Source organism: Zalophus californianus, chromosome 16 (assembly GCF_009762305.2).
Source record: "Zalophus californianus isolate mZalCal1 chromosome 16, mZalCal1.pri.v2, whole genome shotgun sequence".
In the NCBI taxonomy this organism is placed as follows: domain Eukaryota; kingdom Metazoa; phylum Chordata; class Mammalia; order Carnivora; family Otariidae; genus Zalophus; species Zalophus californianus.
The window spans coordinates 26,299,796-26,323,018 of NC_045610.1; the positions used below are offsets into that span (position 1 = coordinate 26,299,796).

Below are 23,223 nucleotides of genomic sequence, written 5' to 3' on the forward strand. Positions count from 1 at the left end.
AAATATTAAGTGTTAACAGGAATGTTGAACGATGTAACTTTCAAATACTGTTAGATGTAGGGCAGAAGGGTAAATAAATTGGTTCAACCACTTTGGAAAATGTTAGCAATATCTATTATAGCTGAACATAAGCACACACTATGACCAGCAATTCCATTTCTAGGTATATATCTAGTAAAAAATATCCATTTGCACTAGAATGAACAAGAATGTTGATAATATAAGACTGTTGAATCTCAGACCTGTACCTCTGAAACAAATTCATTATATGTTAAAAAAGAAAAAGAAGATAGCAGGAGGGGAAGAATGAAGGGGGGGAAATCGGAGGGGAACACTATGGACTCTGAGAGACTATGGACTCTGAGAAACTGAGGGTTCTAGAGGGGAGGGGGTGGGGGGATGGGTTAGCCTGGTGATGGGTATTAAAGAGGGCACGTTCTGCATGGAGCACTGGGTGTTATATGCAAACAATGAATCATGGAACACTACATGAAAAACTAATGATGTAATGTATGGTGATTAACATAACAATAAATTTAAAAAATTAAAAAAATAAAATCTCTATAATCCCCCCAAAAAAGAATGTTGATAATAGCATTAATGACCAAAAATAAAAACCACTCAAATGCCTAACAGCTGTAGAGCAGATTAATAAACGGTAGAAATAATATACAAAAACTAGTACTATATGCAACAACACCAATGAATCTCAGAAATACAATGTTAAGCAAAAGCAGACAGGCAGCACAATGTGCAAGAGTACACATGTAATACCATTTCTTTGGATATAAAAACCATCAATGGTGACGGGAGGATAGCAATTAGGGAGGGCCTCTACTAAGATATAGGTTACGTCCCATGTTTTTCATCTAGGTGGTAGTTACATGACTGTTTACTTTGTGAAAATTCATCAAGCTTATACACTTACAATCCCTGAACTTTTCTGTATTTAGGTTATATTATATTAAAGAACTTACTTAAAAATACAGAGTATCAAAATATAACCCTGATTCCATCTGATTCTTCAAGAGACTATTCTAAACAACTTCAACTCACAGTCACATTAAAATGCAGGTTGCATATATATTGACAACTGATTTTTTACAAAGGCACAAAGGCAAAGCAGTGGATAAAATAGCTTTTTCAATAAATGGTGCCAAACAATTAAATATCCATATGCAAAATAAATGAACTTGGATCTATACCTCACACGATCTACAAAATTAACTTGAAATAGATCTCAAACTAAAAGTAAAAGCTAAAATCATATTTGATAAAAAAAATTTGTACTCAAAATATATAAAGAACTCTCAAAACTTAACAGGAAGAAAAAATAAACAAAAAACAAGCAGAAGATTTGAACAGACACTTCATCAAAGATACAGATGGCTAATAAGCACATGAAAAGATGCTCAACTGTCATAAGTGACTAGGGAAATGCATATTAAAACCACAATGAGATACCACTACATACCTATTAGAATGGTAAAAGACTGACCATACAAAGTATTGACAAGGATATAAAGAAATGGGAACTCCCAACCATTGCTGGTGGTAATGTAAAATGGTAAAACCACTTTGGGAAACAGTTTGGAAGTTTCTTACAAAGTTAAACATAAGTGATCTGGTTATTTCTAGTATTTACTCTAAAAAAATGAAAGCATATGTCCATCACAAAGACTCATACAGAGATATTCACAGTAGCTTTATATGTAGTAGCTTAAAACTAGAAATAATTCAAATATACATCAGTTGGTGACTGGATAAACAATTTGTAGTATATCCATACGATAGAATATTACTCAACAATAAAAATTAACAAACTGCAAACTGTCGATACATGCAACATGGATAAATTTCAAAAGAATTATGTTTCACAACAAACACAACAAAAGAATTATGTTAAGTGAAAGAAGCTAGACAAATAAGTGTACAAACTACGATTCCATGTAAATACTCTTAAAAAATGCAAACTAATCTAAAGCAAATCAGTGGTTGTTTGGAAAGAGTGAGTCATGGAGGCTTGGGAAGGAGGGATAACAAAGGGGCAACAGAAAACTTTTGAAAGTGATGGACATGTTCACTATCTTGATGCTTTAATGGAGGTACACCTATGTCAAAACTTATCAAAGTGTACCATTTATATGTATAGTTATGTCAAGTATATTTCAATAAGGCTGTTTTAAAAAAAAAATACAGGTTGTAGGGGCACCTGGGTGGCTTAGTCAGTTAAGCGTCTGCCTTTGGCTCGGGTCATGATCCCAGAGTCCTGGGATCAGACCCCCAGTTGGGGTCCCTGCTTGGTGGTGAGCCTGCTTCTCCCTCTCCCTCTGCTGCTCCCCCTGCTTGTGCTCTCTCTCTCTTTCAAATAAATAAATAAAATCTTAAAAAAGACCAGTTTGTATATAAACATAAACCAGAATTCCTTTAATTATCTCAAAGTCAATTCCATTCATTCATACAACAAATATTTATCTAGCACCTACCATATGCCAGGCACTCTGTTAGGTACTAAAAATACAATGATAAGGGGCGCCTGGGAGGCCCAGATGGTTAAGCATCTGCCTTTGGCAAAGGTCATGATCCCAGGGTCCTGGGATCGAGCCCCACATCGGGCTCCTGGCTCAGCAGGGAGCCTGCTTCTCCCTCTCCCCTCTGCCTCTCCCCCTCCTCATGCTCTCTCTCTCTCTCTCTATCTCTGTGTCTCAAAGGAATAAATAAAATCTTAAAAAAAAATGCTTTAAAAAAAATAAAAATACAATGATAAGCAAACTGACATGGTCCCTGACCTCAAGGAGTATATAGTCTGCTACAGGAAGCAGAGCTTGATAAATGATGTACACAGGCATATGGATAATACAAACTGTGACAAGTGCTATGAAGGAGAGGCACAGTGAGAGGACAGAGTATAATAGGGAAACCAAATCTAATCTGACAGAAAGGTCAGTATGGCTCCTTCAAGGAAATGACATTTAAGCTGAGACCTAAAGGAAATGCAGGATAACAAATGGAAGATGGGCCTTTCCTCAGAAGAAACACTAATATAAACAAAGGCTCTGAGGCAGGCGAAAGCATGATCCTCTTAAGGAACGGAAAGAAAGCCAAAAGGGCTAAGCGTCAAAACAGTATAGACAACACTACTGGTCACCTCTCCAGCATATATTCAACCACCTCTTCCTCATTCCTAACAGAATCATACTTTAGTTCAAGCAGCTACCCTCCTCCACACATGGTCATGTGTTTTAGAAGATAACTCCATCCTTCGTTTTAGAAGTGGATACTATTTAGGGGCACCAGGGTGGCTCAGTTGGTTAAGTGCTTGACTTTTGATTTCGGCTCAGGTCGTGATCTCAGGGTCATGAGATGGAGCCCCACATGGGGCTCCATGCTCATCAGGAGTCTGCTTGAGATTTTCTCCCTCTCCCTCTGCTCTTCCCTCTGTCTCTCTCCCCGCAACCAACCAACCAACCAACCAACCAACCAACCAACCAACCAACCAAATAAATAAATAAATAAATAAATAAATAAATAAATAAAAAGAAGAAGTGGATACTCTTTAGACTTAAGTCAATCATGGCAACCTCTTTTCTTCCTGCCAGTGATTAAAGGATGGCATGAGTGAAAGCAGGAAAAGAAGTTATCACATACTCTAACCAAGAGATGGCACTTTGGACTAAGGAGGTATCAATGGAGATAGAAGTTTGCATGGAGAAATAAGGAAGAACAAAGTGTACAGGATGTCTCCTCAGTTTTTGGCTTAGGTAAATAATGGTTGTTAATCCTTTCCATATACTCAAAGCCAAAGAAATATTTTTAAAAATTAATAATCTTGTGATATTCTTAGTACACCTCTCTTTAAAAAATCTAGTAAGAACTGTTTAAGGATCATATTTAAAACATACCTGATTCTCTACTCAGCCATAAAAAAGGATGAAATATTGGCATTTGTGACAACATGGATGGACCTAGGGGGTATTATGCTAAGTAAAGTAAGTCAGAGAAAGACAAATACCATGATTTCACTTATGTGGGGAATCTAAAAAACAAATGAATAAACAAACAAAAAGCAGAAATAGACCCATAAATACAGAGAACAAAGTGATGGTTGCCAGAAAGAAATGGAAGATACATGCTTCCAGTTACAGAATAAATAAGTCACAGGGATAAAAGGTACAGCATAGGGAATACAGTCAATGGCACTGTAATAGCATAAGGTGATGGATGGTAGACAACACTTGTGGTGAGCACAGAATAACACCTAGACTTGTTGAATCACTATGTTGTACACCTGAAACTAATGTATGTAATACAGTATGTCAACTATACTTCAATTAAAAAAACTAATATATGTTAAAAAGAAAAAAGCCTCATATAAGATATACTGTCCTCAGAAGTTCAGGCAAACTCATAAGGATGAATAAATGAGGCTAATTGCATTTTGTCTTATAAATCAGTGTTTTTTTAGGGGCACCTGGGTGGCTCAGTCATTAAGCGTCTGCCTTCGGCTCAGGTCATGATCCCAGGGTCCTGGGATCAAGCCCCGCATCGGGCTCCTTGCTCCGCGGGAAGCCTGCTTCTCCCTCTCCCACTCCCCCTGCTTGTGCTCCCTCTCTCACTGTGTCTCTCTCTGTCAAATAAATAAATAAAATCTTAAAAAAAAAAAATCAGTGTGTTTTTAAATTCTAACATAATTTTTTTTTTAAGATTTTATTTATTTATTTGAGAGAGAGAGGGAGGCACGGGTGCATGCAAATGGAGGGAGGAACAGAGGGAGAGGAAAGGGCGAATTCCAAGCAGTCTCCCCAGCCAGCAGTCCCCCCACCTAGTGCAGAGCCCAACCAGGGGCTCAACCCCCAACCCCGAGATCACCACCTGAGTGGAAACCAAGAGTTGGATGCCCAACTGACTAAGCCATTCAGGCGCCCCAAAAATTCTAACATATAATTAACAATACTGCCTACAAATAAGATCAATTTCTAAATATCATTTATTGTGCATTGCCTTCTTCAAAAAATGATTTAAGCTAGCAAAGTGTCTGAATAAATTAAAAGTCAAGCCAATAAAACAGTCCAAGGATATCTGACTATCCTATGTGTTATCTAAACATAATTCCAGAGAAATTAGGTGGAGATAGTCAATTATGCTAAACAAATTTAAGTCTCACAACAGCAATAATTAAGGCTACTACAGATACCAACAGAGCCAGGCAAAATATAAACTACCTTGACAAGTTGATGAAGTGTCATTTCTTTCAGAAGGTGGTGTACTTGGACTGTTGAAATGATGTGAAGTTCCTTGGCTCAAGTCAATGTTTATAAAATTCTTTGAATGGCATACACAACAACATGATGATGGTACTTCAGCTTTTTTATTTAAGCTTTCATCCACTGGCTTCCCTAAAAAAAATGAAAGAACCCAAGTTGTAATATTTCTCTGTAAAAAACATTAATCTTCCTTTGCAACTACGGTGAGCGACCACCCAGTTTGCACGAGATTGGGAGGTTTCCTAAGATACAAGATTTTCAGCGCTAAAACTGGAGGAAAACTGGAAAAGTACCTGGCAGATATAAGCAAGTCGGTCACCCTATCTCCAGCAACAAATCACAAGAGAGAAACACTTATACCAGAAACACTTATAGAGAAATTATCATCAATTTACATAATTTGTAAAAATCTGATAATAGTCAAAGAATAATAATGTTAACCACTTGGGTATTCATTTATATTTTTATTAAAATATCAAGCAGGGAAGATTAAAATAAAGACCTAAAGTATATTCTTAATTACTACTATTTTCCTGAAGAAACAAAGCTCAATACATTAAATAATGTAAATATATAAGGGTTAAATCATTCCCACTTTATGTAACTATTTCAAATAGAAACATGTTTCATGATTTATCAGTTCTGATACATGTATCAAAATATATTTTAAGGTCAATATTGAAATAAAACAGATAATTTTTAATACTTAAATAGACTACATAATTTTAATAGAGGTCTACATTGTGTGCCTACATGTATACTACACTTGATCTTAGCCAAAAGGCCAAGAAGCAATGGCCTACATGTATAAATACACAGTTCACAGATACTAAAAAAAGTGAATAATCTATTTTCTATGAACAGTATTGACATTATTTTCCCATCTGTACTACATGAATACTACTAATTCTATTTTTCAGTCTCCCATTAAAATGTTAAGTTATTAACAGATTATCTCACTTTTCCCCAAAAAGTAACATCATTAACAATCAAAATGAACAAAAGTTATAAAATATTTACTTTTTAATAGTCTTATCAGTAGCACATTTCCTTTTAAAAAACATATATATATATACACACACACACATAAAAATACATATGTACATACCTACATACACTCACAGTTAACTTTAAATTCTCCTAAAACTTTAGGTCAAAATCCATCTAATTATGTAACTAAAATATATCCAATACTGTATTTCAGATTCATTAGGTATGTTAGCTAGTCTTTCATAAAAGTGAATGTTACTAGGCCTTTGTTAGCAAATAAAGTAAAAGTAATACAAAATAATATGTATTTATGAAAACAATATTATAATAAACTTTTCCTTATCCGGCATCCAAACAAGTAGAAAAATCAATTAGAATATTTCCTTTATATATCCTATGGTCTGATGTTATAAAGAAGGGACAGATAAGGAAATATATTAAAGGATTTATTCAAAGCAATTATTTGTGTATGTTATAGCATCATGACAGGCCCATCTCTTGCATCTTTCACATACAAAATATCATAATCATTTTCATAATAACTAAGCATCCAAGATTCTTATTAGACTCTGAATCATCAAATAAAGGACGATATTATGTTCAAAACTGTTTTAGAATTAACAACATATTTTGCTCTGTAACTTGGGGCAACTGGATCGCTCAGTTGGTTAAGCATCTGCCTTCTGCTCAGGTCATGATCTCAGGGTCCTGAGATCAAGCCCCGCATCGGGCTCCCTGTTCAAGCGGGGAGTTTGTGCTTCTCCCTCTCCCTCTGCTCTTCTCCCTGCTCCCTTGCTCACTCACTCTCTCTCAAATAAATAAATAAAATAATATAAAATAAAAAAAGGAAGATATACAACTTATAAAGAAATACCTTAAAAGAGAATCTGTACTTAAATTAGCTAGCTAGAACATGGTTGAGTCATTTTGGATAAAAAGTAGTTTATTAAAATATTTTTTTCTGGTCCCACTAAGGAACCTAAAGGTATCAACCAACTACTTACCACTAAGAGACTGTTGCCATGCTAAAGCAGAACAAAGTAAGGCTAAGCTTTTCCCACTTCCTGTAGGGCTCTCCAACAAACAATGTTGCTTACTATTTAATCCTCTGACAATCTATGGAAACAAAAACAATAAAAATATCAATAAACAATTTACTTCATTAGGGTCTCTCCATCAGAAGTACAAACAGAATGAGAAGTAAGGTTGCACTTCCAGGAGCACAGCAATAGCAGAAGGGAGAACCAGTATTTAGCTAAACCTAAACTTTATTCCTTTATACCTCTCCCTAAAATTATTATGGCCTTAAAAGCATATCAAGCAAAAAAGAAATGAAAAAAGTAATTTGTGCCTTAATCATTTCTGTAAAACTAGAATGTAGCCACATGAATATTTTTGATGAAAACTTAACGGAGGATACTGCTCGTTGGAGTGTAAACTGTTAAAACCACTCTGTACAGAAATTAACAATTCCTAGGAAAGGTGAAGATCCCCAACTCTAACAAGTCCAGTCCTATGTATATACTCCAAACTTTTCCCACATGAACACAAGGAAACCTGTATAAGAAAGTCCATAGCAGCATTGTTTATAATTGCTAAAGAATGTAAACTACTTAAAAGTCTAACAAAAGAAAATGGACAAAAAAATTCTGGTACATTCATATAATGGAATACTATACAGCAAGTAAAATGGATTAACAATCAACAGGCCTCTTAAAAATTTTAAGCGAAAAAAGTCAACTTCTGCAGGTAGGTATAGTATCATATCATTATGCAACATTTAAATTATGTGAAATACTCTTGCTCACAAACAAGATATAAAGTAAATATGGTAAAATATTCAGATTTAACAAAGTTGGAAAGTTGGCTTACTTAAGTTTGTATATTAATTTTCTATATGACAACTATCTCAAAAAATTATGGTGAGAAATACACTGTTCTGTGTAATGTACAGCAAATATTTTGTAGAAAGCACTAATTCTGCAAAGTAAATAGAAGTTCCAACTGAGATGAGAACATTTTTCAGAATGTTCTCCTTTGTCTCCATTATAACAATGGACAGATACAGTTTAGCAGTGATCAGTATTATTTTTCCAAGTTTAGATGTTCTTCAATGAACCCAGCAAATATTTTCAATCCATTTACTATCTGGAAAAGTGAATGCAGTCTCATGAATTATAAGCACCTGTATCTTAATAAAGATTTAAAATAACTATTGAAAAATACTTACAGAATTCATCATAGCAAGCTGTGATGGGTAAGCTTTATAAGGAAAGGTAATCTTCACCCCACCAATTGTATATTCAGACCAAACTGAAGACATCATACTTTACTATTTACTTCAGATTCCTAACTGCAACAGAAATGAAAATCAATATTGAAACAGTACCAAAGAAAACCAGATATCCAACACTAGGACAGATGTCTGGAAATAAAAATTGGAACAAGTGTTTAAGCAAAACAAATGGGAAAGTAAAAGAATTTCCTAGTCTTATAAATCACAGTGGTTGACAGCATGTCTTGGAATGTGACAAATGTGGATTTGTATTCCTGCTGTGCCAAAGCTGTGGACTAGAAGTGAGACAGTATAAGATCTAGACCAGGTTCTGAAAACAACTCATATATGTTATCACTTCTCTAAACTAAGATCCTTATCTGTAGTAACCCCTAACTTAAAAACTGTTATGAGGGAGAAAATGCCTTGGCACTAAGCAGGTACCCAATAATTCTAATTTAAAGATCAGTGGGGAGGCGCCTGGGTGGCTCAGTCATTAGGCGTCTGCCTTTGGCTCAGGTCATGATCCCAGGGTCTGGGATCGAGCCCTGCATCAGGCTCCCTGCTCAGCAGGAAGCCTGCTTCTCCCTCTCCCACTCCCCCTGCTTGTGTTCCCTCTCTCGCTGTGTCTCTCTCTGTCAAATAAATAAATAAAATCGTAAAAAAAAAAAAAAAAAACTTCTCACTTCTCCACAGGTCAAGATCTCAGAGTCCTGGGATCAAGCCCCGCATGGGCTCCCGGCTCAGCAGGGAGTCTGCTTGTCCCTCTGCCTCTACCTCCCCCCCCCCGCCCCCCGCTAGTGCTCACTCTCTAATAAATAAAATCTTTAAAAAACAATAAAGTAGAGGGGCACCTGGGTGGCTCAGCTGGTTAAGAGTCTGCCTTCAGCTCAGGCCATGATCCCAGGGCTCAGGGATGGAGCCCCTTATCTGGCTCCTTGCTCAGCTGGGACCCTGTTTCTCCCTCTGTACAGAAATGTGCGGAAAAACTCCAGGATCTAAAACAGAAGTGATCTACTTTAATCCCCCCACCCTTCTAAACCACCTTTTCTTAACCTAAGATACATAGATATAATTCAGCAACTGTGATCTCTTGTTATTGCATGTGGAAGTTTCTGTGCACGACTGCATTCTTCTGAAAAGAGAGTCCATAGATTTCTCATTCCCAGAAATATACACTAAAGAAAAAAAACTGAAAAGGGGGGGTAAATGATATACACTGGTATCACTGCAAAAGTGAAAAAAAATTATAAACTCAATCTGGGGATGGAGGGATGGTTGAAATACCAATGCAACTGATTAGAAAGCCAGTAATAACCTTAACCAAAGCCTATGTGTTCCAAAAGAAACACTATTCTAACGTATTTTCCAGTTCTAATATTTTGTGATTCTGAGAATGAGATTTGGTGGAATCCAACCCTTTAATCTAAACCAACAACTCAACGCTGGCCTAGTTACTCGGATATAACCCGGAAATCAATCCAACCCCAGCCCCAGTTGTGGCAACAGGCATCTCAAAATGGGGTAGCTTCCCCCTTACAATGGAATAAAGCAAACAAAAACAAAAACACACCACGGTTATCTGCCTCCCGCCGTCGCCCACAGCCGCCAAGAGTTAGCGCCAGGCCCCGGGCTATATTAACAGGCCTCCGCTCCCGGGGCGGGGAGGAGCAGGCTCCCTTCTCCCCAGGTTTTCGTCCTCACACTTCCCTCCTCCCTCAGCCCGTGGAGATCCCAGAGTCCCTAGTGATCCAGTCCACACCGAGGGGCCAGCGGGGAGTTTGGGCGAAAGCAGAAAGCAGTCTTCCCGCAGGCTTCGCGCTCTCCCCCGGGGAGACAGACTTGCCTGTCCTGAGGAAAACTGAAGCACCGCGGACTGGACTCCGACTCACGGGAGAAAAGAAAACATATCCGCAAGCAAATACAGTGGAGCTCTGGCAAAGAGGGTCACAGGCCTCTCTCTCTTCCTCAGCGGGCTGCTACTACCCGGGCCTGGTCGCAGGGTCGCGGGTGCTGAGCCTTCCCCCGCCAGTTCTCATCAGTCCTCTCAACAACGCTCTCCCGGATGAATTCCCGCCTCCCACCCCTTCGACTCCCGGCATCCAATCGCCGGACGAGCTCAGACAACCAATCACCTGCCAAGACCAGATATCAAGCAACCAATCCTGGCGCAAGGCTAGGGGACGAGAACTCTGGCACCCAATGGAAGCCTTCGTAATAAGAATGGGCCCGAGGTACTTGGCGGCACCGGAAGGCGAACAGCCGAAGAGGGAAAAAGTCGTCCAAATCTTAGGGGTTTAAAGGGAGAGTTCTCTCCGTTTGACTTCTTGCAACCGGTTATTTAACCCGTGCATAGATTTCTTGGAAATTCGAAGTCTCTATTCGTAAAGTCTGTAGAAGCCTTGCCGAGTTCTCCGAGCATTCATCAGTACCACTCAATTCAAATTCGAACTTACAAGTAGGCAGGCTATCGAAAAGATTGAGGCGGGAATTGCCAGAATGAGCCAAACCAGGCGAAAAGGTTCGATGACAACCGTCTACAGGACCTCATAATATTTAAGTCTTTCCCAGATACCAAATTAAACCAGACAAACGCTCGCGAGGTCTTCCAGCACCAGATGACTTCTACCTCTCTTAAGGCTCAGCCACCTCTGTCCCTCCCGAGACCAGTTCATTCTTTGCCAAGAAGTACACTTAAATTTCCTCAAAACTAGGTTAATCGTGATCTCGCTGAATTGTTATTTTTAAAGAGTTCCGTATAGCCTAAACTTGGCTAAAATACTAGTGTCCTGAGACATTTTCTCAGATTCGAGAAACTGATTTGGGAGAGAGGTTTGCGGCAAGAGGATGCAGCAGGAGGGGAGCTGATTTGTTTGCCTCACTTTAATTTTACTACATTGTCCCCAAATGACAAAACATAGTCATGAAAATAAGTTCTGCCCTTTACTCAGACTCAGAAATTTATCCTAAATAAGTAATCTAAAAGAAAGAAAAAGAAAAGTAGTAATACCTCAATTTTTAAGGGTGCCTAATATTGGAAAAAAAAAAAAACTTCCCAGTATAGTAACAGGGGAGATGGTTATATTAATTCAATCATCATGAAGCCATGATGATTGATGATTTTATAATAAAATTATAAAAAATAAATTACTATAAACCATAATTATAAAAATTAAACAACTTGCAAAAACAATTTCATATGAAATTAAATGAAAAAAAGCAGACTCCAAATGGATACTATGAATTCCATTATGTGACAATATGTGTGCATAAGCAAAGATGAACAGAAAGTACTAAAAATGTAACTTTTTAGACAGTGAAGGGTAATTTATAAAAGTCCTCAAAAACACCTTCCAAATTGTTATTCTGCATTTATAAATTTTTTAAATATCTAATCTTTTAAGTAACTGCTCCAGGGTAACTATTCTGATTTTCCTCTCCTAAATTCCTAAGGCTCTCAACTGACTCCAACCTTGTATTGCCATTTGATGTATGTGGCATAACAACAGAAAGGGACACAGACTCTGGAGCCAGTCCTGGATACCAGTCCCTTGAAATGTCCCTTTCAAGTTAGTAGCAGTGAAATAAAACACAAAAAACTACAAGTTCATTTGAATAAAGAATATGAATGTTTATAAACCAATATTCAAAATAGCTGCACACATCTGTTTTCACTTGAATAAAAAAAATCACATTGTGACAAATCTTATAAGCTTAACTTAAAATACATGAATATTAACATTTACTAATATATTTACATTTTATTTACATCATCAACAAATCTGATGAAAAACAGCATATGTTATTTTAACACAGCAGGTTTTGACCAGTCTTTGAAAAGTGATCCAGGAATGTGCACTGCATTTAGTTAGAAAACATATTTCAACCTTTTCTGATTTCCTAGAGGTTACCTACTCACACAAAATATTCCAAAGTCTCAGTTTAAAAACTAAACAAAACAAACAGGAGCAGTTGTATTTAATCTTAAAAGACTTATAAAACTGCCTTGTTTAAAAATATGAAAATTCTTATGGTATTTTTTAAGTGGATGCTTTTACTTTTTGCATCAAAATTAGTTAATTGAACAGTAAGCATCTAATAAAAGTTATAAATATTCTATCATCTAGGATACTGTGTACTTCATGATTTGAAACAGCTACAAATTAGTTCTTATATAATACCCTTATGAGGTAGGGCCAGTAGTAATCCCATTTTACAAAGGAGGAAAATGACATGTGCCTATATGCTAGTGAGAAGATTGAAAAATTCCTTTTCTTAAAAACCACACTTCCTTATGCCTACCTAATTTCTTTTACAAGTGGTCTGTTTCAAGGCAGGGGACTGAAGGGGTTGGGAAGAGTGTGTCATTCAGGTATATCTCAGAAAGCAAGGAGAAGTAACTTCTATGTTAGATACTTAATTGAAGGGAAAAAATAAGGACTACGGTTTACCTGAATGCATCCACCTAATCAATGGAAGTTACTAACAGAGGACTGCAAAATCCTTCAGCAACATGGTACTTTATGCTTTTTAATTTTTCCTGAGGTCCAAACACTGTATATATTTTCTTACTCAGAGATCTTCTAAAATTATGACATGAATTATAAATCTGATGGCACAGCAAGGGCTCTTTAATCTGGTGTGTTTCACTGCTCTGAACTTTAATTAGATACCAATGCATTTCCTTCCACTGACCATTAGGTAAGTCAGTAAAATATTATAAAAATAAATCTTAAAAAAAAAATAAATGAGATCTCCTTTCAGGTTCTTCTCTGCACAAAGATGTTTCTGTAAACACTTCTAAATTATTATCTTAAAATTCCAAATTATTCAAGTATCTCTTTAAACATGTCTCCATATTAGTAAAAATTGAAGCAAATATGTAAAATCTTAAAATTCTCACCTGTAATTCCATGGAAATCATTTACAAAAAGCTACCTGCCGTTTTTAAAGCCTTCTCAATACTATTTCTTGAGAAGCAGAATTCCAACTTGCATTACTATTACTTGCATTGCAAGTTTTAGCGATTTCTATTGGGTACTTAAAACTCTTAATTTTTCCTGAATTCTCCCTTCCCTTTTTCTCCCTCTCATCATTGCTTCACTGTCACACTGTTACTAGCTGACATTAAACAGTAGGGCTACCGACAGATGCATTTTTATAAGAAATTAAAAGCATGGCACTGTTTCTTCATTGCAAAAACTAAATACAAGGCCAAATTCACTTTCTAGTAATGAGTTTCTTAAATGTGCTCCCAATAGGAAAAAACAAAGCTCTGCTGCTATACTATAAACATACCAGCAAAGCAGATTCAAAGAACTATCAATCAAATACAAGCAAGCATAATTCTTAAAGAGAGTTCTAAATTATATTCATGTTGAACTGAATTGTTTAATGATTCCAAGATGTTACTGTTCCCATTCAATTTAGAGTTGTTTTAAGATGCAAATTCGTATTGAGTATATGCAGCAAACAGCTTCATTTTTTTTAAATTCCACTAACACTCATGTTTATTATTTCAATTATTGTGCTTTCAATACAATGACAGAGCTGCACATCAGGATCCGTACTTCCAGTGTCCCCAGACCCATTTTTATAAGATGGATCTTTACAGATACCAGACCATCCACTTGGTTTCTCCTTTATTTGTTGAAGACCTAAAAACATAAGGAAAAAAAATAAGGCAAGGAATCTGGAAAGGAGTTTGGCCTTTATGTTTGAGATATTAAAGCAAGTTTGAAAATCAGTTCCTACTTACGTGTGATAATTGGATCGATGTCTCTTGTCTGAGTAGCAACATCAGAGGCACAGACTTGCCCGATCTGGATCAGCAAAGACATAATATCCTCATACAGTGGAGGAAAGGCTCGACAGAAAGAGACCAAACTCGGCAGAGTTGGCATGAAAAAAGCATACCGCTTAGCCTGTGTTAAAACTGTTGGAAAGAAGTTAAACAATTTTTTACTTTACAGATATAAATTCAACGTACATGGCCTATTAAATATATTAAGCACTATGCTCTGTGCTGAGATTACTAAGTTGTCTGATATATCTGATCCCTGCCTTCAGGGAGTTTACAATCTAATAGTCAGCCATCATTCAACCTATAAATTCTTATTCTGAAGCACTGTGGTAAGTGTATTACATGCATTATTTAATTTAATTAATTCTCACAGTTTTATAAATGAGGAAAGTATTATTATGACACCTCTTTTATAGAGGAGAAAAACTCTTAAATAAACCATACATTAAGAAACTTGTTCAAGGGGGCGCCAGGGTGGCTCAGTCAGTTAAGCATCTGCCTTTGGCTCAGGACATGATCCCAGAGTCCTGGGATCGAGTCCTGCATCCCTGCATCGGGCTCCCTGCTCAGAGGGGAGTCTGCTTCTCCCTTTCTCTCTCCCCTGCCCCGCTCATTCTCTCTCTCTCAAATGAATAAATGAAATCTTTAAAAAAAAGAAAGAAAGAAAGAAAGAAACTTGTTCAAGGCTACACAGCCAGTTAGTAGTAGAGTTGGGATTGAACTCAGGCAGTTAAAGCTCTTAACCACTAAAAATAATAACATGATCTATATATGATGAAAAGAAAAATGAGCAAAGCATTATGGGAGCACAACAAAAGAATATGAAATTAAGTCATAACTTTAAAAGAATGAATTATAGTTCTATCTTTTAAAGTAGTTTATTTTCATACTGTTTTACTCTACAAACCAGACAGCGATTAAAACATTAGGGTATGTTTTAGAACTTAAGGAAACAACTAATATATTTATCTCTTATTTACACATCATGATTTTTCTGGAACTCTAAGCCCTTGTAATAAATTGTAATTTGCCTTCTACTGACCTAATGACATTCAGAAAGCAGATCTGATTTTCATTTGTAAAATATGGAAAGCTTTTTTTTCCCTTAAAATTTTATTTATTTATTTATTTAGAGAGAGCGAGCATGCACGTGTGCGAGCAGGGGAAAGGGCAGAGGGAGAGAGAATCTGGAGCAGACTCTGCATGAGCACAGAGCCCAATGTGGGGCTCAATCCCACGACCATGATATCTTGACCTGAGCCAAAGTCAAGAGTCGGATGCTCAACTAACTGAGCCATCCAAGCCCCCCTGGAAAGCTTATTTTATTTACTTAAATCTATATATAATTATTCACAAAATGAAAGATACAATTTGCCTACCTATTCATCTCCTCTACACTATAAATCACATTTGTAATAAAAAAATTTTCAAAAGAATAATTGAAAAGATGGTGTAAATTAAACTATTAGTGACACAGAAACATCATACTCCTAAATTCAGTAAAAATATGTACTACTTTATGTTAGAAGTTTTTGTTACTGATGTTGGTTGGCTACACACCTGTTAGCAAAGTTCCCATGACATTCACAGCTAAGCGAGCCACACTGAGTGACTTTGGTAATGCATACTGGATACACAAATGAGAAAGCAACTGGATAGCAAATATCTGCAATACAAAATCAAAATGTTACATGTTTCTGAAGAATCCTTAAGTATTAAATTTTTTTAAATATTTGATAACTAGCAAGACTGGAGGGAGATTAAAATTTTCCTAAACCTCCAAAATGCTCATTACCTGTTTTTCAAGTTCTGGCTGTGCAATAAGCTCAGGTATGAAATCCAGACAGATGTGCATAGATGGAATACCTGCGACGGTCAGAGGTAAAAGCTCACATGGATAACCCTATCTCAACAAGAAAAGGGGGGGAAGAGTTAGAAAAAAAAAAAAAACAACTGTAAGTCAAATACAGACAAAAATACACAGGGAGATTTTCTTCCCTTTTTTTTTTTTTAAGATTTTATTTATTTATTTGACAGAGAGAGAGACAGCGAGAGAGGGAATACAAGCAGGGGGAGTGGGAGAGGGAGAAGCAGGCTTCCCGCCAAGCAGGGAGCCCGATGCAGGGTTCAATCCCTGGACCCTGGGATCATGACCTGAGCCGAAGGCAGACGCTTAACAACTGAGCCACCCAGGCGCCCCGAGATTTTCTTCCTTTATGTAAAAGTTGCTCAGAAGGCTACAGTGCCCTACATGTTTCCTGGCGTTTCACCTTTCTGGTGCACCAGAATAAAAGTAAATTATCTGAATCTATTAGTGTGAAATAAAATCTAAAAACTCTGGATTTGGGGCCATATTGCAAAGGACTATGATCATTTGTGTGATCTCTGATTGCTAACTGATCCCCATTAATATAGTAATCAAAGCACTCCCCCTCTCAAAAACCAAGGTCAACCATATAAGCATTGTTCTTTGAAAACACACCTGAAAGTGAACAAGTTTAGCAATGTTGGGATCAGCAATGTACATCTGGTGCAACAGACAACAGATAAGGCACTGAACTTCTCGAAGGTTACAGAGCAAATTGTCTTCTCCTTCCTCCATTCCCTTATTTGAAGCACTGGTAGTAATAACACTTTGAACATTCCTTAGCAAGCTGTCTGGATTGACACCCTTTGCTTTCTCTTCTTCAGTAGGTAAGCAAATCTCCAAGAGAATTTGGACAGCTGCACTATCCTACAAGCAAATAAAACAGTAAATTTAAGAAGTTTCTGAGAATTTTGTTTGAAAACCAAATCTAATTTTGTTCTCACATGAACAAAAGTGGTAAAATAACTGTTTCTTAAATTTAAAAAAAAGGAGGTACTTTTAAGAGCAAATGTGAGCAATCTATAGGGCAGTGGTTCTTACCTTGTTTAGGGTCATGAAAACTTTTAAGTCTCTAAAGAAAACTACATACCTTCTCCGTATAAAAATTAACATACAAACAAATATATTGCATAATTTCAGGGTAGTCACATATCACTAAAGCAGATCCAGTTTAAAATCATGTACTAGAAGAGTATTCTGATTCAGTGACATCCTAAACAGGGCCTAAGCAAAAAAATGACTTCTACCAGAATCTTCTTTCTTTCCTCTTAAATTCCTACATCTCCCAAGATCCTTTCCTGTATTCTCCTCTTTTTCTCACCTGGCTTTTTTTTCTCACCAATTAACTAATTCCTCTGAAGATGGTGATTAATAATTAATGCCTAAACGTCACTTCCTAAAGCTTTTCTCCCTTTTTAATTTGAAGATGGGCTCTTTATGGCCCTGGTTTTGCAAAGAAAAATTCTGCCTTACCATCTATTCCACCTGTACAACTCACTGTTGTTCAGTCTACAAGCTTGAGTGTCATTTCATAGAACAGTAATTTCCTGAGGGGTGATCCACCTTTAAATGTAGCAGCTCCTACATTTAAAGGAGAGCTGTAATCACTCTTATCTAGCAGGAAAAGGTAACAAAAAAATGAATATATGACATGTATCTCTGGAAGACAGCCACTGCCTGGAATAGAAGAAAACAATTACTTCATCTAATTGTTTGATGGATTTGATTATAAAGTAAGGTTAGCTTTATTTTATAATTATCATTCTTGGGTCAAAGGGTTTTTGGTTTGGGGTTGTTGATTTGTTGTTTTTGTTTGTAGAATCTGGCGCCAGGCTACCCAGGCTTGAATACTAGCTCTGCCACTTATTAATGCGTAGCCTTGAGCAAGGGACTTAACCTCCCTAAGTCTCATTTTCCTAATCTGTAAAAATGGATGATAATACTCCCTACCTCATCAGTTGGCTGTAAAGAATAAATGAGTTAATAAAAAAAAGAATTTACAATACACTCAGCATGCAGTAAGCATTATATAAATGGTAGCTATTATGATCCTCAGTCCCTTATCTGAAATTCTCAGGGCCAGACTTATTTAGAACTCAGAAGTCTTTTTTCATGTAATATTATATAATATCTCCAGCAGAGACTAGGATAGCACACAGTACAGTCAAACATATTCACATTTCTACAGCAAAACAACATTCACAATAAGTGGGATAAGGCCATAAATAGCTTCATATCAATTCAGGTCAAGTTTTGTCACAAATGAGATCACATCAGGTCAGGTCTTTCTGCCAACTGAATTACCAAAAAAATGCTTCAGTTTTCATTTTTGATCTCTGTATCATAGATAAGGGATTGTGGATATATATAATTGCTCTAATTCCCCTTATTGCCAATGAAAACATTTCAAAAGGTATATTTCAAATTAAGAAAACATTTCTACTTTGAAGACCTCAAACTGCTTAACATTTAATCATCTCACATCTCCTGCCTTATTCAAAAATTACTAAAGGCTTCAGTAAAATTCTACATTGTTATAAAACTTTTCTAAATATAAAAGTGAACACTTTATGTTGCCATACTACTTACCACTACCTGACATTTTATTATATACACTTCTTGTTCTGTTTGTCTCCACCATTTGATTTTAAAAAACAAAAGTTTTATATTTTGTTAAAATATAAATCTCATTTAAATAGCTATTAAACTAATATCATGAAGATTATTCCTAATTTAAGTAATATAGTCCATCTGATCTTCAGAAGCAAAGGAAACAGCATTATAATACATTCTGTAATGAAAGACGCACAATATGTCACCATTGTACATAAAGGGCTATCATATGCCATCTATGTAACTAATTATATTAACGGGGAAACCCATGCATTTCTTGACTAAATTTTATTACCTGAGCAGCCAGTAATGCATTTTTCAATTCTTCTCTGGTAACTTCTGGGCCATCAGTTTGCCCAACTAAACCTATTGTATTATTCTGGGAAGGCCTATCTTGCTCTGCCGTTTCCTTCAGATGAGCACTAAGGTAGGCTTTGGATGCAAGAAGATATCCATTCAACATGTGTAGAGTAATATCCATCAGTGGGGGGCATCTAACACAGAAAGAAGAAAAATACATGAGAAAGAATATATATTTATAAATTAGTCAGAATATGATCAATCAGTCCTGAACAGTACCTGAAAAACCTAAGAGTAGTAACACTCTTCCACTGAAATATTTATTCTAAAAATAAAAGTTTAATATTTGTCTTATCCTCTATATTTCAAGATTATATTGAATATTGAATATATATTAAATATTATCTATATCATCTTATCAGCTAAAACCAAATATAATGAATGCCCTAGGGAAAAGATTCCTTTTTTGCAAAAAAATGGCACTACCAGGAAGTCTCTTAAATAGGAACCTGCAAAGCAGCTGTCCTAAGAAGAGAAATATTCTATTATTGATAAGATGAAGGAGACTAGAACAGAATATTTATTCTTTCTACTCCTGTTTCTTCTTTGGAGCAAGACAACTTGCTATTCCAAAAGTACTTCATCCACTTGATCTGGGATAAGTTATTTACTGAGCCTCAGTTTCCTCATCTATAAAAAGAGTAGTTTTTCATACCTCAAAGATTGTTACAGATTAAATGAGATAAGAACAAATATAAGAATTAAATATAAAAAAGGAAAAAAATGATAAATTAGTAACCACTAAAATTTAAAAAGCCAAGCCCTGGGGCGACTGGGTGGCTCAGTCATTTAAGCATCTGCCTTTGACTCAAGTCACGATCTCAGGGTCCTGGGATCCAGCCCTCACTGCACTCTGGGCTCAGTGGGGAGTCTGTTTCTCCCTCTGTCCCTCCCTGAACTTCTGCGTGTGTGTGCACATGCACACTCTTTAATAAATAAATAAAATCTTTTAAAAAAAGCCAAGCCCTTAGAATAACCTGATAATGCCACGTCTCAGTCTATCACAGAAGGAACTAGCATGCATGAACAGGCAGTATAGCTGTGTTTATAACCATGTAACGATGGAAAGAGCTTAAATGTTCATCAATGGTTTTTCTGAAATGTCCATATTTTCTACAATAAACATCTATGTATTTATAGTGAAAAAAAAATATGTGTCAGTATTAAAAAACTGGCAATGTTTCCAAAAATCTCAAGCTCCACTCCAAAATTCTGAATCAGAGTCTCTGGATGATAAGCCTAGTAATTTACATATGGGTTACTATGCACCAGTTAAAAAAAAAATGAGTTAGAATTATGCATATCATACGGAAAACATATGAACAACAGTAAGTTTTTTAAAAAAAGAACAAAATAGGGGCGCCTGGGTGGCTCAGTCATTAAGTGTCTGCCTTCGACTCAGGTCATGATCCCAGGGTCCTGGGATCGAGCCCCACATCAGGCTCCTTGCTCAGCAGGAAGCCTGCTTCTTCCTCTCCCACTCCCCCTGCTTGTGTTCCCTCTCTCGCTTTGTCTCTGTCAAACAAATAAATAAAATCTTAAAAAAAAAGAACAAAATAATGCCTACAATATAATACTACTTATGTTTTTTTTAAACCACTGAAAGAAAAAGTAAGTATTTCTATTTATAAATTTGTAAATACATAGAAAGTAAAGCTACATACACACTAGTATGACAACAAAGTTTCCTCTGGAGATGGAACAGGGATTGGTCAAGAGGTCACAGAGCAACTTTGCTTTAGCCATAGCAACATGATAGATATGAGAGAGAACAACAAGACTTTTCACTGTACACCTTTTTCTTACTGTTGATCTTCTTGTTTTTTCACTTACTAATGTATATAATGAAAACTTTCATACATACATAACAAAGGAAATATGATATTGGATCTCCAAGAAATTATCACCTACCTTCAACAGTTATCGACACATGGCCAGTCATTTCCTCTACACCCCCATCCACTTTCCCATCACCACCAGTGGGTTAATTCAAAGCAAATCCTAAACATTATATATGTGTATATCTTCTTATATTGTTTCATATTTTTAAAAATCATGTGGATGATCACTTGGTAAAAAAACTAAATTTTAAAAAATTAACAAAATTAAAAGGCAAAACAGAACAAAGGAAAAAACTGTAATATAAAGAGCTAATGTCCTTTATGAAGAACTCTTTCCAAATCAAAAAGATAAACATTTCAATAGAAAACTAAACTAAAATATAAAGAAGAGATATCAATAGTGAATAAGCATATTAATATTCAATCTAAAATAGAAATTAAACTGAGAATCAAATTTTCACTTATCAAATTGGAAAATATTATATAAAGTAGTGAAGTACAATATCAAACATTGCTTTGGGAATGTAAACTGGTTCAGCCTTTCTAGATGGCAGAATGAAAAAAATGAATATGAATCAAAATATCAATATGAAAAATATGCATCAAAAGTCTTAAAAAATGAGCATGTTACTTTTGCCCCCATAATTCCATTTTTAAGAATCTGCTCTGGGGCACCTGGCTGGCTCAGTTGGAAGATCATGCAACTTTTGATTTCAGGGTCCTGAGTTCGAGCCCCACGTTGGGTGTAGAGATTACTTCAATAAATAAACTTTAAAAAAATATATTTAAAAAAAAAAGAATCTGTTCTAAGGAAATAGTACATAGAATAGTCACCACAGTACTATTGATAATAACAAAAAACAGAAATAAACAAAATGTCCAACAATAGGGATTGGGCTAGGCAAAGATATCTATGTGGAATACTATGCAGCCAATTAATATCAGAATATCTATTACTGAGGGGAAAAGTTGGCAAGTTAAGAGAAAAGCCAGGGTACAAAAACATATACATTATGATAGCAAAATTTAACAACTTCCTGAATAACTGGAGGCAATTCAGGTGAAAGGTTACTTACTTAAACAGATTTTTAACACTGATAAATTGTTTTAGAAGTTGCTCTTTTCTGGAAGTGTTACTTAATGTTATTTTTCTTTTACTAGATACTTAATGTCATTTAAACTGTTCATTCTCCTGACTCCTATTTCCTATGAGACCTTGATCTCACCAAACCATACATAGCTGATTCTGCAAATTTTGTCACTTCATGAATGTCATCCCTTGGGTTGAGGACAGATGACTACATTCATAGAGTGTGTATCCTAGTTAAGTCTTCTTTAATTCCAATTTCTTTCTCCCCTAAGCCATCTAATGCAAAGCTTCTCTTAAGTTACCACCTAAATGACCTCTTCAGCCTAACATTCAAGGCCCTCCATAGTCTGACCCCTACCTTGAGATTCCAATTCTAAAGTGTGCTCCTCTCAACAAATTATCCCTCCCTTCCAAGCCTTTTTCATTTGTGCTTCTATACTTTTGCTCACACTTCCTTTTCCCCCACAATGCCTTCCTTAACCCCTTACCCCCATCATTATAGTGTCTGTTCATCCAAACCCCATTTCTATCCTTTAAAAACTACTCAGGTCCCCACTTCCTCTATATCTTTCCTGAACCTTTAATAGCATCCACTTACTAAACCATTCATCTGCATATGACCATATTATTTAACTTTTCATGTATTTGCCTTATTTCTCCATACAGGTGATAATCACTTTAACCTATGTATCATTGACATTACTTAGCACAGCAATAGGAAATTCAAATATTAATGATGTGAATTAATTAAATCAGCCTCTTGAGGTGAAGCCACTTCAAAGCAATTGATTAAGTTCAGCAATTGGCAAGGAATTACAGACAAATGTGAAATCAATGAAGCTAATATCAAAACTGAGGATGTGGAAAAGATCACAGTTTTAATGCATGTAATGGTTCATAATAAGCTAATTTTTAAAAGCCTTTTTAAAAAATGCTAGCAACAAGGCTAGATTTTACTAATCACATATTAAATATTAAACTGAAGAGTTCTTGGATGTAGACAAAACAAAAACAAAAAACCTCAGAGCACACACTACCAATCACCTGCAAGAACACTAAGACAGATGTTTAAACTGAATTTCTTCAATTTCTTTTGGCTCGCCAAAGTATAACTCCAGAA

General features: G+C 36.0%; 2 protein-coding genes and 1 pseudogene across 8 annotated transcripts in view; all 3 read right to left on the reverse strand.

Annotated features, from left to right (window-relative positions):
• BRIP1 (BRCA1 interacting protein C-terminal helicase 1) overlaps positions 1–10,571 on the reverse strand; it is a 177,247-nt gene extending 166,676 nt beyond the window's left edge. Inside the window, exons 1-4 of one of the 2 annotated variants that reach the window (XM_027568558.2) lie at positions 10,376–10,571; positions 8,485–8,603; positions 7,259–7,370; positions 5,223–5,396 (exon numbers count right to left, since the gene is read on the reverse strand). In XM_027568558.2, the coding sequence (XP_027424359.1) occupies positions 5,223–5,396; positions 7,259–7,370; positions 8,485–8,580 (382 nt within the window). In that variant the 5' untranslated portion in view covers positions 8,581–8,603; positions 10,376–10,571. Of the gene's footprint in view, positions 1–5,222; positions 5,397–7,258; positions 7,371–8,484; positions 8,608–10,375 lie in introns of both variants that reach the window. The other variant, XM_027568557.2, reaches the window with a different exon arrangement.
• LOC113908404 lies at positions 5,975–6,060 on the reverse strand (annotated as a pseudogene).
• Positions 10,572–12,139: 1,568 nt separating the features above from the next.
• Positions 12,140–23,223, reverse strand: part of INTS2 (integrator complex subunit 2) — a 53,254-nt gene continuing 42,170 nt past the window's right edge. For 4 of the 6 annotated variants that reach the window (XM_027626472.1, XM_027626474.1, XM_027626473.1 and 1 more), the window contains 6 exons: positions 19,108–19,306; positions 16,815–17,066; positions 16,128–16,235; positions 15,893–15,998; positions 14,288–14,464; positions 14,011–14,186 (listed from right to left, as the gene is read on the reverse strand). In XM_027626472.1, the coding sequence (XP_027482273.1) occupies positions 14,017–14,186; positions 14,288–14,464; positions 15,893–15,998; positions 16,128–16,235; positions 16,815–17,066; positions 19,108–19,306 (1,012 nt within the window). In that variant the 3' untranslated portion in view covers positions 14,011–14,016. Of the gene's footprint in view, positions 14,187–14,287; positions 14,465–15,892; positions 15,999–16,127; positions 16,236–16,814; positions 17,067–19,107; positions 19,307–23,223 lie in introns of all 6 variants that reach the window. The other 2 variants (XM_027626476.1, XM_027626470.1) reach the window with 1 other exon arrangement.